The following is a 17,882-nucleotide window of genomic DNA, read 5'->3' as shown; positions in this document are numbered from 1 at the left end:
AATCTTCAGGTTGCAACGTGTGATGCTTAAGGTAGTCATCTCCAGGGAGTGCGCTGTGAGAAGATTGCTCTACCAAAGCGTGGTTATTTTTTTTTTCAATATTTTATTTATTCATGAGAGAAAGGGAGATAGAGCGAGAGAGAGAGAGGCAGAGACACAGGCAGAGGGAGAAGCAGGCTCCATGCAGGGAGCCTGATGTGGGACTCGATCCCGGGACACCAGGATCACGCCCTGGGCTGAAGGCAGATGCTAAACCGCTGAGCCACCCAGGGATCCCCAAAGTGTGGTTACTTTTAATGGAAGTAATTAGGTCTTTGTATTATTGATGTAGATCTTCTATCAATTATGGGTCGAAGGAGGCAGGAGCCAACTACATTGAATGTCCTGTGACTATCTCAGAGGGTAAAAGTTTATGAAGTATCAAAAAAGGCAGATCTGAGATTTAGAAGGACTAATAGCAATGCTTTTGGTAAAGGTATTTGGAGGGTGTCTACAGATTTTGCCAGTTGAGTCTTAACAATGCTGTTAGTGCATCAGCTACCCTAAGAATTGAGGATGATATACACAGTGAAATTGTTGTAAAACCAGCCATACGGCACAGAATTCTTGAAGCACCTAACCAGTAAAGTGCATCCCCTAATCCCTGTCACAGGTAGGGATAATCTTTTTCTAATGGTGTTAGTCATAAAAGAAGCATTGGCCTATCTACAAGAGAAAGCTTTGGTCCAGTAAGAAAACATAGAAACCAAGACTAAAACATGTATATCCATGAAACAGGGAAAATGTATGAAATTGATTTGTGTGAAATGGTTTCCTTATATTCTATTTTGGGCAGGTGGAACAAATGAGGTAGGCACTTTTTGTGTCCCCACCCACCCCCCACCCTCACTGTAGGTTCATGAATACTGTCGTGTGTCATTAGACCACTGGTTTAATGCATGTACAGTGGTAAGAAGTGGGAATTTAAGAATTTCTGGTAGGGCAGGATTATTACTTGGTTCAAACCAGAGTTTTCTCTTCTTATGGAACACTTATTAAGTTTCTAGTATTGTTATTCCCTTTCTGGAGCAATTGTTGGATATTTCTGATAACTTTTTTTCCAGATTATCGTTTGGGAAACATCCCTTTGGATCATGACAGAAGTTTGGCTGTTGATTTCCTTGAGAGCAGCATTTTGGGTGGAAATATCAGTGAGGTGGTTTTCTTTGGCCTCCAGGGACTTAAGTCTGGAATCCCCTGGAACCTTAATAATAGCCAGAGCAGCCAGTAAAAGTGTGGCATCTAATAAATTTTGGACATAGGAGTTATTTTTAATTTTATCCCCATTGGAGATAAGGAAACCTTATTTCCATAATATTCTGGGGTCATGAGCTACCAGAAAGGCAAACAGGCTATTGGTATGTTTGCGGTTTTACCCTTGGCCAAAATATAAGGATGGTTAAAGGGGATTATTATTTCTTCAGTGGCCTTAACTTAAGGGTGGTGGCAGGAATAGCTCTGAGACAAGAGGGATCCCCTGACATAGGGTGGGTTGATGATGATCCCCATGTTTTTAGGTGAGTACTCCCAAGGACATTCCCTTCTCTCTTACAAAGAGGAAAAAGGAGAGTTGATAATTATGATATCTGAGGCCAGGCTTTTTTTTTTTTTTTTTAAGTTCCAAAGGCTGTGTCTTCCTGACCATTCCAAATAATAAGGTCAGGTTTGTCATTTTTTAGTAAAGCATATAGAGTTTGAGTCATAAGAGAGAATTTGGGGTTTCCATTTCCAACAGTAGCCAGCAAGTCCAAGAAAACCTTGTAATTGGTGCTTAGTTTTAGGTTTAGGGAAATTCAGGATGTCTTGAAGTCTACCTGGATCCAAATGTCCTTGTTCCAAGATCAGGTGCCCTAAGTATCAAACCTAAGTTTGAACACACTGCAGTTTTTCTTTGGAGACTTTATGTCCCTTTAAGACCAAAAGTTGTAACAGATGTCGTCTTCCTATGCAGAGTTTTGAGAAAGGGAGTGAGAAGCAAATCATCTACATATTATAAGAAAGCAGAGCCAACAGAAAACTATTATCATCTAAATCAGTTTTTAAGGTTTGTGAAAATAAGGCCTCTGTAGCATTATAGAGCCCTGGGGCATTACTGTCCAGATGTGTTTTCCATTCTTCCCAAGTGAAAGCAGAGAGATAGTGGCTATCCTTATCAGCTCGAGTACTAAAATATGTACTCCACAGATCAGTTACAGTGTGAAATCTGCTTTCTTTTTTTTCTTTTTATTTTTAAAGATTTTATTTATTTATTCATAGAGACACAGCTAGAGAGAGAGAGGCAGAGACACAGGCAGAGGGAGAAGCAGGCTCCATGCAGGGAGCCCGACGTGGGACTCGATCCTGGGTCTCCAGGATCATGCCCTGAGCTGCAGGCGGTGCTAAACCACTGCGCCACCGGGGCTGCCCGAGAAATCTGCTTTCAATGGGAATGGATGTCAGTAGCATATTGGGTATGCGCGAAGCCATTAGGAACAAAATGCCAAGGGAGAAAAGTGGGGTTTTTGGTTTGTTTGTTTTTAAAGATTTTTATTTATTGAGAGAGAGAGCAGAATGAGAGAAAGAGCAAGAGTAGTGAGGAACTATTGGAATCTTCATGGGAGATGCACTGTGGATTCTGCCAATGTCGGTTGAAGATCTTGCCCATAAAGACAATGGTAGCTGATCCAGTAGGGACAAATGATCAGTATCCCCAGACCTACAGTGCTGTCAGAGATGGAGCAAATAATAGATGTCAGAGGGCCATTTAATTTACCTAATTGGCGGGCAGCCCAGGTGGCTCAGTGGTTTAGCGCCGCCTTCAGCCCAGGGCCTGATCCTGGAGACTCGGGATGGAGTCCCATGTCGGGCTCCCTGCATGGAGCCTGCTTTCCCTCTGCCTGTGTGTCTCTCTGTGTCTCTCATGAATAAATAAGTAAAATCTTTAAAAAAGTTTTTACCTAATTGGCTATTTTGATTAACTACCGTCAAATTCTAGAATTATATCCCTGTTTTGGAAGAAAAATTCTGATACGGTGTTTCTCTAAGAACTAAGGAGAAAGAGTTATGTCTCTCAGAGTGCCTAGACAAATGGGAATAGGTTCAGAGACAGGAACCTGTTAAGGTTTATTAGAGATCCCTACTACTTGGATTGCTTTAGTACTCTGAGGCAGAAGCTTTATGGCACTGGGGTTGAGCTCCAAGTGCATAGCTCTCATGTCAGTAGAGAGAGATTCATTTCCGTTCCGGAGAATGGTTTCTCTGAGCTGATTAAGAGGGACGATTGGGAAGACCTCCTGTTGTTTCTCAGAACCCTATCATTAGGAATTAGGAGAACATTGAGAAGGCTGGCTAATGGGCTGAGGGCTCCTGGAGTGTTTAGGTTGGTAACAATCTTTTTCTTTTTCTTTTTTTTTTTTTTTTAATGTGTTGGCTCTTTGCAATAATAGAAACTAGGAGGGTTTTTGTTTTGTTTAGGGGGTCTTCATTTGCAAGGGTTGAAAAGTAAGAATTTTAATGGTCTTTTAGGTGACTCCTCCAAGGATGCAAGTAAGCTCATTTGCCAAATTAACTAAATCTGGAGTGAATGTAGTTGCCCTTTCCATCCTAGTCTTTGTAACTAAAACAGAAGTATCTTGGTTCAGTCCATTTATATGATTAAATGTTACCCAAGTGAATCCAACATGTAAAGGAAGACAATTTTCTTTAAAGATAGTTTGGAGTCAATAATAATAGTATTGACACGTTCACCAAGCTTTTGTGTATGAGCTTGAATTTCTTTCTAGTCATCAGGCTTAGGAGAAGGTACTGTAATTGCTTGGTGGAGATTTCCAGTGAGTGTTCTAGCATCTTGCCAAAAATTAGGGACCTGTTTCTCTAAATCCTTTTGGGATGTTTCCACCAGGCTAGTTTCATCTAGTGTTTGGTCTAGCCCTCACCAACAAGGATGTGGACTAATTAATCTGAGAGACCAGATTGTTGTGTTGGAATGACTATGCTAAATTCTTCAGCAAACCTCTGGGTTTGCTTTTTAATTGTTTGCCTGTTAGTCTAGAAATTATATTTTGCAGAGAGGCAATTTTAGATTCCTGATAACGTTCGGAAGTTTGAAAATACTAAGCCAATCCCATTTTATCTTGGCAATGTTAGAGCCGTAGCTGTCCAGTGCAGTTTGGAAAAAAGTAAGTTTGGGGAGATCTCCCATATGGCCACGGAAACCCCAATTCATAGTTGTCAGTCAAATGTATGGGGGTCCTAGAACTTGCTATTGGCATGTGAAGTAGAGGGACAGTCTTCTGGGACTGAACCTTTAAATCTGTGGAATCTGGCTCTACAGATAGTGTCAGAGCAGTGGTGTTGAAAAAGTCAACATGTATTTGGCATCAGGATGGAAAAAACCTTTCATTTGGTATCAGAAGTGTTATGTGTAGAGCAGTACAGATTCATTATAGAAAAGTTAGTTGTGGGATCCCTGGGTGGCTCAGCGGTTGAGCGACTGCCTTCGGCCCAGGGCATGATCCAGTAGTCTCAGGATCAAGTCCCACATCGGGCTCCCTGCATGGAGCCTGCTTCTCCCTCTGCCTGTGTCTCCACCTCTCTCTCACTCTATCATGAATAAATAAATAAAACCTTTAAAAAAATTAGTTGTATGAAAGCACTGTCACTATAGGGTATTGGTAAAGGGATGGTCAGAGCTGTTTAGCATTCATCTTGGCTAAAACCAAATAATTTCTCTTCTGCCAACCCCTTCCCCCAAATCATCTTTTTCTATAGCTTAAAATACCCTAGTGCCGGGGCCCCTGGGTGGCTCAGTGGTTGAGCATCTGCCTTCAGCTCAGGTCATGATCCCCTGGGGTCCGGGGATCGAGTCCCACATCGGGCTCCCTGCACAGCCCGCTTGTCCCTCTGCCTATGTCTCTGCCTCTCTGTCTCTCATGAATAAATAAATAAAATCTTTAAAAAAAAAAATACCCCAATGCCTTTGTGTCATTTTCAGTGCCCTCCACATTTATTTCCTTTCCTTTCTGCCAGCTCTAAATCTCAAACAGATGTATTCACAAACTTATCCCCGCTTCAGCTCTGCCACTTTAGTGCCTTTGGTTATGTTTGCTTTGGTCTCCTTTCCAGCCTAACAAATCCCATCTCTCTGAAGAGATGATCTCTTGATCATCTGAGCTGGAAGAGATGTGTCACCGCCTTCCCACTTAATTCTGCTGCTTGTCTGTACCACTCATTACACCACATCACATTACAATTTCTGAGGCAGCATAGTAGAGTAAAAATAAAAAGAATTATGCACATAAGGAGTCTAGAATTTGAATCTTGAATTAGCTATGTGCCTCCAGAATACCTTGCATCTGTCAGCTTTACTTTTTTCTTTTAGAAAGTGGAAATAGTACCCACCTCAAAGGGTTGTTGTGAGAACTAAAATGAGGTAATATATATAAAATGCTTAGCACATTGCCTAGCATATCATAGGCACTGAATAAATGTTATCTTTCATCTTCTCTCCCCACTTTTTTTTTTTAAGATTTTATTTATTTATTCATGAGAGGCAGAGAGGGAGAGAAGCAGAGACACAGGCAGAGGGAGAAGCAGGCTCCAAGCAGGGAGCCTCATGGGGAATTCTATCTTGGGTCTGCAGGATCAGGCCCTGGACTGAAGGTGGCGCTAAACCACTGAGCCACCGGGCTGCCCTCCCCACTTTTTTTTTTTTTTAAGATTTTATTTATTCATTCATTTGACAGAGAGCGAGCACATAAGCAGGGGGAGCAGCAGAGGGAAAGGGAGAAGCAGACTCCCCACTGAGCAGGGAGCCGGATGTGGGGCTTGATCCCAGGACCCCGGGATCACGACCCAAGCTGAAGGCAGGCACTCAACTAACTGAGCCACCCCTTCTCTCTCCACTTGGAATGTAGGGACTGGTTTTTATTTTTTTATAACTCTTGGCACTTAATACAGTATGTAGCATGTGGAAAACTTATTAAACAAATGAATAAGAATCAATACAGCTGTGTTTAAAGGATAATTCTTTGTAATGATACTTTGTAAATCGAGATTTCTAAAGGACTTTTGAGTACAGATCATCAGTTTTGATGTCAAAAATTACAACCTTAGGGGCATCCAGGTGGCCCAGTTGGTTAAGTATCAAAGTCTGCAGTCAGCAGGGAGACTGCTTGAAGATTCTCTCCCTTTGCCCCTCCCCCTGCTCCCTGTCTCTCACTCAGCGTCTCTATAAAATAAATAAATCTTTTTTAAAAAATTATAACCTTAATGTAGCCATAGAATAGCATCACAAGCTTTGTGTTCTTTGCTATAGGTATGTCCTACTGAAAGAAAGAAACATGCTCCTAACTCTAGAGCAGGAGGCCAAGCGGCAGAGATTGCCAATGCCAAGTCCGGAGCGGTTAGAAAAGGTAACATTTATGGGAGGCTGGAGACTGTTGTGTGGGATAAAAGCCAAAATATGAAGAAAAAAAAAAGCCAAAATATGTAAACGTATGGTTCCTACATTTCTTGGCAAGTAGATTTCTTTTTTTTAATTTGTTTGATTTTTAGTAAATGTACAGAGTTGTGCAACCATCACTATTTTAGAACATCTCTATCACCCGAAAATGAAGTGTCATGCCCATCTGTAGTCACTCCCCATTCCCACCTGCAGACCTCAACAGATATGTGGACACATGCTTTTATTTCTCTTGAATAAATACGTAGGAGTAAAATTGCTGAGTTGGAAGGTAAATTTATGTTTAATGTTTTGGGAAACAGCCCAACTCTTTAAAGTAGCTATCCATTTTATATTTCTAGTTCCGATTTAACTACTTCCTTACCAATGGGTCAAAGTTGTTTGGTTTCTCTTTTTAAGATTTTGTTTATTCAGGAGAGACACAGAGAGAGGGGGGCAGAGACATAGGCAGAGGGAGAAGCAGACTCCCTGCGGGGAGCCCAATGTGGGACTCGATCCCAGAACTCCCGGATCACACCCTGAGCCAAAGGCAGATGGTTAACCACAGTGCCACCCAGGTGTCCTTAAGTCAAAGTTTTTAATACATTCTTTTTTTAATTGTAAAAAACATATAACACCAAACTTACCTTTTTAGTCTTTTTTAAATGTGTATTCCAGTAGTGTTAAGAATATTCACGTTACTGTGAGAAGGTCAACTGTTGTTCAAATTGGGTTTTCTTCATCTTTAAAAAAGATCCCAAGCACCTGAGTTGAGCATCCAGCTCTTGATCTCAGGTCAGGTCTTGATCTCAGGGTTGTGAGTTTAAGCCTCACATTGGGCTTCACGTGAGGCATGGAGCCTACTTTAAAAAAAAAAAAAAGAAAAATCCCTTAGGTTCATTATTTCCACTCCTAGAGGTAATTAGTTCTACGTGTTTCCTATTTGTCCATCAGGGTTTTTCTCTGCATGTAGAAGTGTGCTTCATGATTTTTATTTACAATAAATAATTCCTCTAATTTGGTTATGCCGTATAAACTCTTCTGACATTTGCATTTTCCACTTACCTAGTATATCTTGGGTATCTTTCCCTGTCTGTGTATGTAGATCTGCCTCTTCTTTTTCATGTGTCACACCGTCCACGTTTAAGCTAGTTCTTCCGTATAGACTTTTTTTTGTTTGTTTTATTTCATTAGATTTCTCAGGGATTTTTGCCTGGATTGCTTGTGAAGGCAGCTCTTTGTTGATGTGTCTGTACCATAGTAAATAGTCCGTGAGAGTGGAGCTCAGCTTTCTGCCTGGCCTCAGCTGTGCTCCAGTTTGCTTTCTCTGCACTATTCAACAGCTGTCACTGCCACGCTGCCTCTAAGAGAGGACCTGATATCCCTGCCCAGAGTCTAAGAAGCTAGTGCATAAAATTTCAGTTATTTACCCTAACTAGGAAGAAGTTATTCTGACTTAGTGAAAATTGAAATCCATAACATATTTGTTTCTTTAAACTTTATTTTAGCATGAGACTGACAGAAAGTAAAAAAGAGTGGTATAGAGGTACCTTTCACCCAGTTTTCCCCAGTGAATGTTTTATCGCATTTGCTTTATCCTTCTCTGCTTCCTTCTCTAAATAACACATTTTTTTCTTCAGAAGTTTAAAAGTTAGAGACATGGTGTCCCTTGATCCATAAATAAATATATGTTGCCCAAAAAACAAGGATATTTCCTTATATAACTGTTGTACAATTTTCAAAATCAGGAAATTAACACTGATACAGTACTATTATCTAATCGACAGATCTCTTTCATCAGTTATCCTAACATCCTTTATAGCAGAAGAAAATCCTGGATTATTCGTTTTCAGTTTTTGCCTCCTTTAATCTGGATACTCAGTCTTTCTTTGTGTGTCAGGACATTGACATTTTTAAAGAGTCTAGGCCAATTTGGATTTGTATAATATTTATACATGATGATTGGATCATATAATCAGAAATATAGAAGTGATACTGTATTCTTTACAGTGCATATTAGGCACAGGATGGGGATTTTTGTGTGTTACTGATGTTCACATTAATAATTTTGTTAGGGTGGTTCTGCCAGGTTTCTCCACTGTGTATATAGTTATTAATTTTTCTTTGTATTGAAATCATGTAAGTATACTGTAATTCTTCAAACTTGGACTCACCAGTTTTTGCATCTGTTGACCAGTTATTACTATGATATTTGCTAAATGGTGATTTTCTCATTCCATGGTTCATTCTATTTTGATTGGTTAGCTTTTTTCTGTAAGAAATGGTTTTCCCTCCTCTTTCTTCCTTTCCTATCACTGCAGACTCCTCGATTCCAATTTTATTCAGTGAGTTATAATTCTTTAATATCATCATCCCAGATTTAGTGGCCAATGTGAGTCCCTTCAAGCTGGCCCCTGTGCTCTCATCATTCTTTCATGAGGCATAGCAAGTTATTCTGGATTTGTTTTGTACTTTTCCTGCCCCAGACCTGGAATCAGTCATTTTACAGAGGAATACCCTGATTCCTTTTAGTGGAGAATGATGTATTTAGAAACTAAGATCTGGGTGGTAAGTTTCCTCATTGCTACACAATATTTATAAAGTATTGAGATTTTATTTTCAGATATATTTGCTAATTCTGTTAAGGAAAGTTACGTTTTAAAGAGTCTTAGTAAAAGTGCATTGGCTATTTATTTGGTGGAAAAGCTTTTGTTTTTGCTTGTTCTAAAATTCTTAAACTTCAGAATATCCCCCCTCCCTGATTTAAAAAATATATATTTCGATGTGAACTTCATCTCCTTAGGTCCTATATGGGGACCTATTTCTGAATAAGTACAATCCAAAAATAATGAACATTTTCTCCAGATAAACCAGAAGCAATTTTTTTTAAGCCTCAAATGTATGGAGTCTTCTCAGTGTTTTGTGACATACTATGAAGGAAAATTTATCAAGAAAAATATTTTAAAATAATTATTCTCAATTTAAGATATAAACTGAAGATTTGGAAGTGTGTAAGGATACTCTTGGCTCTGGAATAGTTAAACTAGAAAGGAAAGAAAGCTCTTTTAGGTTGATTTGTTTTGAATAAAGTGTATCTCATTGATACTTCTGATTTTCCTTCTCCTCTGGTGACATGAACATGAGTAATCAGATGTTAGCTTTGTGGACTGAATAGCCGTTTACTTTCTTTGTAAGCTAACATTAGATTTCAGTTAGGAGCCTGAGAAGTAACCTTGTAAGGAGAACTCTAATGTAGTCCGTTAACAGTCAGGCTTACTAAGTTCCTAAAGGCTACACCTTTGTGTTAGACCCTGACCAATCTTGTTTCTTTACTCTTTGAAGTGTGTCTTCAAAATAGGATTCACCATTCTTACCCATCTTTTATTTTTCAGAGATTTTGTAGAAATTCATGTAGTAAAGAGGAAGTACACGTGGCTTCAGCCGCTCAGTGTGACTTTAATTGAAGAAGCAAGAACAGAAGCACTGAGTGTGAGCTGAATGCAGTGTATGAGGTGGTCTAAATTTGTGGCCTTCACATCTCTTGGGTCCCACAGCCACCTGAAAGACTATCTCTTTTTTTGTTTGTTTTTCTAATGTGCACACATAAAAAGGGGAGCGTACAGGGGGAGAGAGAGAGAATTTTAAGCAGGCACCACACTCCTCATGGGGCCTAATGTGGGGCTCAATCTCATGACCCTGAGTTCATGACCTGAGCCAAAATTAAGTCAGAACTTAATCAACTGAGCCACTCGGGTGCCCCTACAAGATTATAATCTAATCTTCCCCACTTCCTGTTTTTGAGGACTCTTGCAAGAAACAGATGTGTATATGCTATACTTCTACTTGTTATGATGCTCATGGATACTATAACCAGCTAAAAATGCCTCGCAGTATTTAGAACTATGAAAAAATTTAGCTTATCTGTCATTATAGTACCCAAATATGAATATTCATTTATAAAAAATATATATTATCTTACCAATATATTATTATATGCATTGTAAGACTCAATAGAAGTGGTGAAGAGATAAAAATAGATGAGGTTCTAATAGGATCTTCTTGCATCTTGATGGATCTTTGGAGATTAGGATCAGGGTGGACTGATACTCTGTTCTCTGTATTAGTAGCAGCTGACAGGTCAAAACATCTGTGTCTGTGTGTTAGGGGACACTGATTAGTTGAGGCCAGAACATGAATTTTAGTATTAAAAAGTAGCAAACTGTTATCAATTAATAGCTCATTGAATTTTGAAATAACAGGAGTCAAATTGGGTGTCCATACGGAATCTCTGCAAGTGTATCCCACGCCAAACAAAACTAATACATATATGTGGAAATTTGAGCTAAGTAGATTTTCATTTAAATGAACTAAAGTTTTGGGGTGCCTCGGTGGCTCACTTGGTTCAGCAGCTGGCTCTTGGTGTAAGCCCAGGTCATGATGTCATGGGTTGTGAGATCAAGCCCTGAGTCAGGCTTATACTCAGCAGGAGTCTGCTTGAAGATTCTTTCCCCCTGCCCCTCCTCCAACTCTCATGCATGTGCAGGTTCTTGCTTTTTCTCAAATCTTTTTTTTTTTTTAAGATTTATTTATTTATGATAGACACACACAGAGAGAGAGAGAGAGGCAGAGACACAGGAGGAGGGAGAAGCAGGCTCCATGCCGGAAGCCTGACGTGGGACTCGATCCCAGGACTCCAGGATCGCACCCTGGGCCAAAGGCAGGCGCCAAACCGCTGAGCCACCCAGAGATCCCCTAAATAAATCTTTTTTTTTTTTTTAAGTTTTTTTTATTTATGAAAGTCACACAGAGAGAGAGAGGCAGAGACATAGGCAGAGGGAGAAGCAGGCTCCATGCACCGGGAGCCCGATGTGGGACTCAATCCCGGGTCTCCAGGATCGCGCCCTGGGCCAAAGGCAGGCGCCAAACTGCTGCGCCACCCAGGGATTCCCCCCTAAATAAATCTTTTAAAAAAATAAATGAAACTAAACTTTAAAAAAATTACAAAAAAATATTATAAACACCCACGTATGCATACCTGTGCCAAAAAGATTTTTAGGAAATATTTGACAGAATGGTTCTTTGGCAAAAATACTCATTAAGGTTTTCTGTAGCATAGTCTTTATGGTTTTTTTTGGGGGGGGGGGTTGTTTTTGTTTTTTATATTTGTTGTAGGTGATTGTTGAAATTATATCTTCTTATTCTCTTACCAGGTAATAGATTCCATGGATGCATTAGATAAAGTTGTCCAGGAAAGAGAAGATGCCCTCAGACTTCTTCAGACTGGTCAAGAAAAAGCTAGACCTGGTGCTTGGAGAAGAGACATCTTTGGAAGAATCATCTGGTATATAGTTTTCATTGTGGTTTTTCTAAGATGAGAGTGGAAGTCCCATGCCTCACTCTCTTGTCCAGTATCTTTTATAAAAACTCTCACCATATGAAATATATTACAGATGTATCCAATGTAAACAGTGGTCCCTAAGCCCCTTTGGGGCCCTAGTACATGAATGAAGGGTAGCATTATGTGGTAGGCTAGGCACCTGATTCTCGTGATTCAATTACTTGTTCTTTATGACAGTAGTTCCTAATCTTATGTCAGTTATATGACCTTTAGAGAATTTGATTAAAGTTATATAGATCCTTTCCCTAGAAAAATGTACACATGCACATATAATTTCAAAGGGTTATAAATACCATGAGGCTAATTTTTAGGATACATACCTGCCCATTATGAACCTGAAATTATAAAAGTTCTCAAAACAAAACAACAAAAAAAAATAAGTTCTCAAGGAATAAGGCCATATGAACCCATTTCAGAGTTTGCTCCCAGTGCCATGAGGGTAAACCCTAGTCCAAATTATGAAACAGTTTATTTTCATAACATCTTTCTACCGTTTGTCCCTCTAGTTCCTGAAGTTCTTTCAGACTTTGGGAAAGGATCTGAATATAAATATTTGAGAAGACCCAGTGTAATCTGTCTCTTCCAGGGCTTTTTTACATTTGGATTAAGCCGCTAAAAGGAAGCGTACTTGGTAGAATTTTAAACATCGGTCAGCAAAATGAAGAAGGCATTGTGCGTGGCTGGAGACTTTCCCTGTACTCTTGAAATTAAACAAGTTATAATAGTGCTTAGATAGGATCTTTTAATGGAGTTTGCAGTAATGGGGCTGCTTGGAGCCAAATGTAGAGAAGTAGCTGTACTCTGTGTAATCCAATACAGAAAAAAGTTACCAAAACATCTAACTAGAAACTTTATTTTTTACTAATATTTATTTGGATTAATTCAGTTGAGATCAATTAAGAAAGGGTGGAAATAGAGGAGAGAATCTGTGTCAGTATTAGAATCTGGATGAGTGCTGTTCTATTCTAGATTTTTAAAATTTTCTTTTTAACTTTTCCAGAGCTAAACAAAGTAGTGAACAAAGCAATTATATCATCTTTCCAATGTAGCTTATTAACTCAAACATTGTAATTCCAATGCCTTTTCTCTAATTTTCTATTGCATGTTATATTTATAAGTATTGCATGTTATGATATTTATAAAATAGCCTTTTAAATGCAGAGCTCCTTCTTAAGTTTTTTTTCTGTCAAAAAGAACATATGGTATATCATAATATATTAATTATGCTAATGTTATTGCAGACGGAGAGAATCTAAGCAGGCTCCATGCTGAGCACTCAGGGCTTGATTTCAGGACCCTCTCAGATCATGACCTGAGGCAAAATAGGTACTTAACCGACTGAGCCACCCAGGCACCCCTGTAAAATCTTTTAAAAGCCAGTTTTAAAGCCAGTTCTATGCATTTTATTGAAAACATATTTAGCTCAAAGATGGCTGAAACTCTGTTTGTAAAAAGTGAAAAATATATTAAATATTTTCTAGTAAGGCAATATCTTTTTGCTTTCTTGGCAGGCACAAATTCAAGCAGTGGCCTATACCTTGGTACCTAAATAAAAGATACAATAGGAAACGATTCTTTGCAATGCCCTATGTGGAACGTTTTGTCAGGTGAGCACAGTACCCTTAAATAACGAAACTTATCTTTTCATTAGATGACACAAATTAAGCTTTTACATAAGTAATACATGTTCGTTATGGAAAAAAAATAGAAGAATAAGGTAGAAAAGATGAAATTAAAGTCTTACATAATCTCACCATCCAGAAATAGCTTCTATTAACATTCTAGTATATATGCTTTCAAAAATTTTTATTGCCTTTCTGTTCGTCAATCTCTATGTAAGTACATGATTAAATTCCTCTCTAATGTGAAAAGGAACATCCAAATACCTTACATAACATATGAGCTCATATTTATTGCAAGGTTGGTGAAATGAAAAGAGGCTAGGGTGAGGAGAGGAGCCTGCTGCATTAAATCTGAAGTCATCATCTTACAGAATGTTGATTTCCAAATATTTTCTATAAAATTTTTTTTCTTCGTTGGGTTTATTATTCAACGGGGAGAATATATATATATAGGACCTCTTTTAATAATAGTAGAGTGAAGTGGTTCCATAAGACCGCAGCTAATAATTATAAAAACAAAGAAGGATTTTAGAAAACAGCTATTTTAGAACACTAGATCCACATCCAAAAGCAGACAGAATCCAAACTGCAATTGGAAGGGGAGAGAATTGGCAAATTTGTGGTTTCAGGTCAAGTGTGTTGCTCAATTCCCATGGCAGTGGCTGCGGAGAGAAGCAGGGTGGGGAGAACATCAAGGTTACTGGCTAGAGATCAGAATTCAAGGCAGGAAAGCAGCTGGAAATTTAAATTCTGGCAGCATAAAAAAACCACAGCTTTTAAACAACTGCCTTAGATCATATGGTCTACTTTCATCAAGAGTTCTTTAAAAACTTACTTTCTCTCCCAAGATGATATTTCCATACCATAAATACATACATACATACATATGCTTAAAAAATAAAATACATCTTTTAAACTGGACTTTCAGATCTTATGGTATATTTTAGAATCATAGTTTAAATTTTTCGTCTTTCTCATCAAACCAGCTGCCTCTACTTATTTCCAATTTGATCTATTGTAATGTGACTTCTAATAAAAAGTATGTATTTCGTCTTCCTCTTTGTTCCTGACACAGGGCTCCTAAAACCCCTGTGGGGATGGGGAGTGTCTTTTGTTATGTTAATAACTTTTGGAGAGCACCTTGTGATGGGGTCTAGTTGCCAGAGGAACCACCTTCGAATAGATGGTTGAAACTTTCAGGCCCACTCCCTGATTTCTGGAGAGAGGAAGGGGGCTGGAGGTGAATCAGTTGCCAGTGGCCAATGATTTAATCACAATTGCCTTTGTAATGAATCCTCCATAAAAACCCAAGAGGACAGGGTTCAGGGAGCTTCCCTGTTGGTGAGTGGCACTTGGTGATTGGAGAGTGGAACGCCCTACTCCTCCTTGCCCTATGCACCTCTTCTGTCTGTATGCTGAGTTTCTATCCTTTTATAATAAGTCAATAATCTAGTGAGTTAAAAAAAAATAATCTAGTGAGTAAAGGGATTTCTTGAATTCTGTGAGCGACTCCGGCAAATTAGTCGAAACTAAGGAGCGGGTCTTGGGAACCTGAGTTATAGCCAGCCCATCAGAAGTACAGACAACCAACCACCTGGTCTTGGAACTAGCATCTGAAGTTCAAGAAAGGAGAGGGAGTTGTGCGAATTTTCAGGCTGTAGCAGGTTGTTGAGCACAGCTGACAGCCTCTGATGCAATTCCCACCTAGGTAGTGTTGACGTCTCAGACATTCTGCTTGTGTCTGAGAATTGCTTGGTGGGGGGGACCACCATCAGTGGAATTAGGTCCAGAACCCCTTGATATGGTACATCCATTCTACACGGGCATTAAGCATCCCTCGTCCTTTTCATCAGCAGTCCTTTAGAGGCAGTCTTTAATTCTGCCTGCAGGTCTGCGTCTTCCTTTGTACTCCGGCTCTGCCCTAGTGCATTGCCTCTTCATCAAAATGAATTTTTTTTTAAAGATTTATTTATATATGATAGACACAGATATAGAGGCAGAGACACAGGCAGAGGGAGAAGCAGGCTCCATGCGGGGAGCCCGATGCAGGACTCGATCCCGGGACTCCAGGATCGCGCCCTGGGCCAAAGACAGGCGCCGAACCGCTGAGCCACCCAGGGATCCCCTCAAAATGAATTCTTGAACATCTTCCTTACTCCAGTCCATTCAAATATTGCTTCCTGGCTAATTTTCCTCAAACCTTTTTATCACATCAGCACTGTTGAAAAATTTATAGAACAAATCCCAACTCCTTCCCACCCAGTGTTTCCACAACTTAAGTGTTACCTGTTTATCCTTCATAAAAGGCAGACCTTCTCCTTGTTTTGTTTCCTGAACAGTCTTGCTCATTTTCCCCTCTTTTGCTGCTCCTTTATTTACAAGTCTGAAATCTCTATTACTCACACTTTAAGGCCCAGTTCATGATGATAAGCAATTGAAGAAATTTATCTATCCTTTTTCCCTCCACGATTTCTCCAAGCCTAATGTGCTATTTGGTTCTTTTGTCTCTTATTCGTGTAAGATGAAGCTATAAATACTTTTAAAATAATGTGTGAGAATTTATTAATCCAGTGTCACTCTTACACGCCTTATATATGTTCTAATTATTGTTTTTGAAACTACATTTCTTAGCCTTACCTTCAGAGCAAGAAGCATAATCTTCTGAATAGTCTTAAGAATAGCTAACCTTTATTCTCTCATAGGGGTTTATTATTTTTTTTTAATGGCCAAAATTTAGTTGGAGCAAAGACTGATTAATAGAGTGACTAATATGATTTCAGCTTTGCTTAGCTTTTATATTTAACTTACAAAATAGCTCATATTTTTAAAAATATACATTTATTTTGGTCTTCACCCAAATGGAATTAGTCTCAAATTTCTGACCTCTCTCACAGCACTAGCATATTAAGATATTCACCGCATCTCTCTTAATTCTCGTTTTATAAACTTTTGCCTAGTGATCAATAAAATTTCCTGGAAAATATCAACTCGAGCACAGTAGAGGCTTGACATCCATGAATTTATTGTTTGCAATTTTGATTCGTAAGTGATCCTAGAGGTTGAAAGAGTTTAGCTGAGGCACAAATGCTTCACGCTCTGGGATACTGATGGGTAGAAGCAAACTCACATAGAGAGCGGCAAGTCTAATTAGCACCTAAACATCATCTCTTAGTACAGTTTTATTCTCTGTGTTGCAGGGAAAAATGATATGGTAGACTGAGTGCTATTTGGAATTAGGGGAATTCCTAAAACTCTCAGGATGTATTCTCAGGATACAAAAAAAAAAAAAAAAATCTATTGTATTCAGTAAAAACTAGTGCTTTTAAAATAAAATATAGAAAGGTAGCCCAGTCTCTTACTGGCTCACAAGCTCTGTTCATTCTTTTCAGGTTGGAAAGAGAGGAATTGGTATAGGGTTACAGATGGTTTTGATTTCATGTTCTTCTCTGATTTGTGTAGGTTTGCAGTGATTTTCAAGTTTAATAGTCTACATGACACACCTAATATGGAAGCTGGCATGATTTGGGCTTTTCAGTAATTGATTTGGACATATTTTGATGGTACTGAATAACAGGGGAATATTTGTGTGTAAATTGCTCTTATGCTTTTATTATTCTAGACTGAGACTTGAGAAACACGCCCGCATTGAAGCAAGAAAGAAAAGTTTAGAGAAAAAGAAAGAAAAATTTCTTCAGGAAAAGTTTCCACATCTTTCTGAAGCCCAGAAGTCGAGTCAAGTCTAAGATGTCTGAGTTCAAGTTGCCATTTTGTTTTCCTTGGGTAACAGTCTATATACAAAAGTAAATATGTATTAATTTATAAAGAAATTGTGTTTTTAGTCAAATGACTATCAACTATTTTAATTGTTAATATAGCATGCTAACTCTGGGAGTGGTCATACTTCTGCCAAGATTTTTTAAAAATCAGGTATAAAGTTCAAATACCCACTTTATAAATTCTGGCATCTAAGCAGTCTTAATACCACCTGTACCTTGGAATGGGGAAGTGATGTCAACTGGTTACAGCAAAGGCAGAGATTCTGGTAACATTTTTACTATTTGGCTAATAGCATATAAAGGGGGTGTGGATATTTCTGTTAAGAAACAGGGAGTACGGGATCCCTGGGTGGCGCAGCGGTTTGGCGCCTGCCTTTGGCCCAGGGCGCGATCCTGGAGACCCAGGATCGAATCCCCACGTCGGGCTCCCGGTGCATGGGGCCTGCTTCTCCCTCTGCCTGTGTCTCTGCCTCTCTCTCTCTCTCTGTGTGACTATCATAAATAAATAAAAATTAAAAAAAAAATAAGAAGAAAAAAAAAAAAAAAGAAACAGGGAGTACTTTCACTCAAAATCATGATAAATACATTTAGTCCTTAAAGTAGTGAAGTCACAACACAACAAAAAT

The 17,882-nt window shown here is 38.9% G+C and overlaps 1 protein-coding gene across 4 annotated transcripts in view; it reads left to right on the top strand.

Moving 5' to 3' along the window:
• The window catches only part of MRPL47 (mitochondrial ribosomal protein L47), a 31,793-nt gene extending 14,466 nt beyond the window's left edge, over positions 1 to 17,327 (top strand). For all 4 annotated transcript variants that reach the window (XM_055307894.1, XM_055307892.1, XM_055307893.1 and 1 more), the window contains 4 exons: positions 6,335 to 6,431; positions 11,671 to 11,801; positions 13,370 to 13,465; positions 17,100 to 17,327. In XM_055307894.1, the coding sequence (XP_055163869.1) occupies positions 6,335 to 6,431; positions 11,671 to 11,801; positions 13,370 to 13,465; positions 17,100 to 17,223 (448 nt within the window). In that variant the 3' untranslated portion in view covers positions 17,224 to 17,327. The remainder of the gene's footprint in view (positions 1 to 6,334; positions 6,432 to 11,670; positions 11,802 to 13,369; positions 13,466 to 17,099) is intronic.
• The last annotated feature ends 555 nt before the right edge of the window (positions 17,328 to 17,882 follow it).

Source organism: Nyctereutes procyonoides, unplaced genomic scaffold (genome assembly GCF_905146905.1).
Source record: "Nyctereutes procyonoides isolate TBG_1078 unplaced genomic scaffold, NYPRO_anot_genome, whole genome shotgun sequence".
In the NCBI taxonomy this organism is placed as follows: Eukaryota; Metazoa; Chordata; class Mammalia; order Carnivora; family Canidae; genus Nyctereutes; species Nyctereutes procyonoides.
Note: the sequence above shows the minus strand (reverse complement) of the source record. Positions and strands in the feature narration are given on the sequence as shown.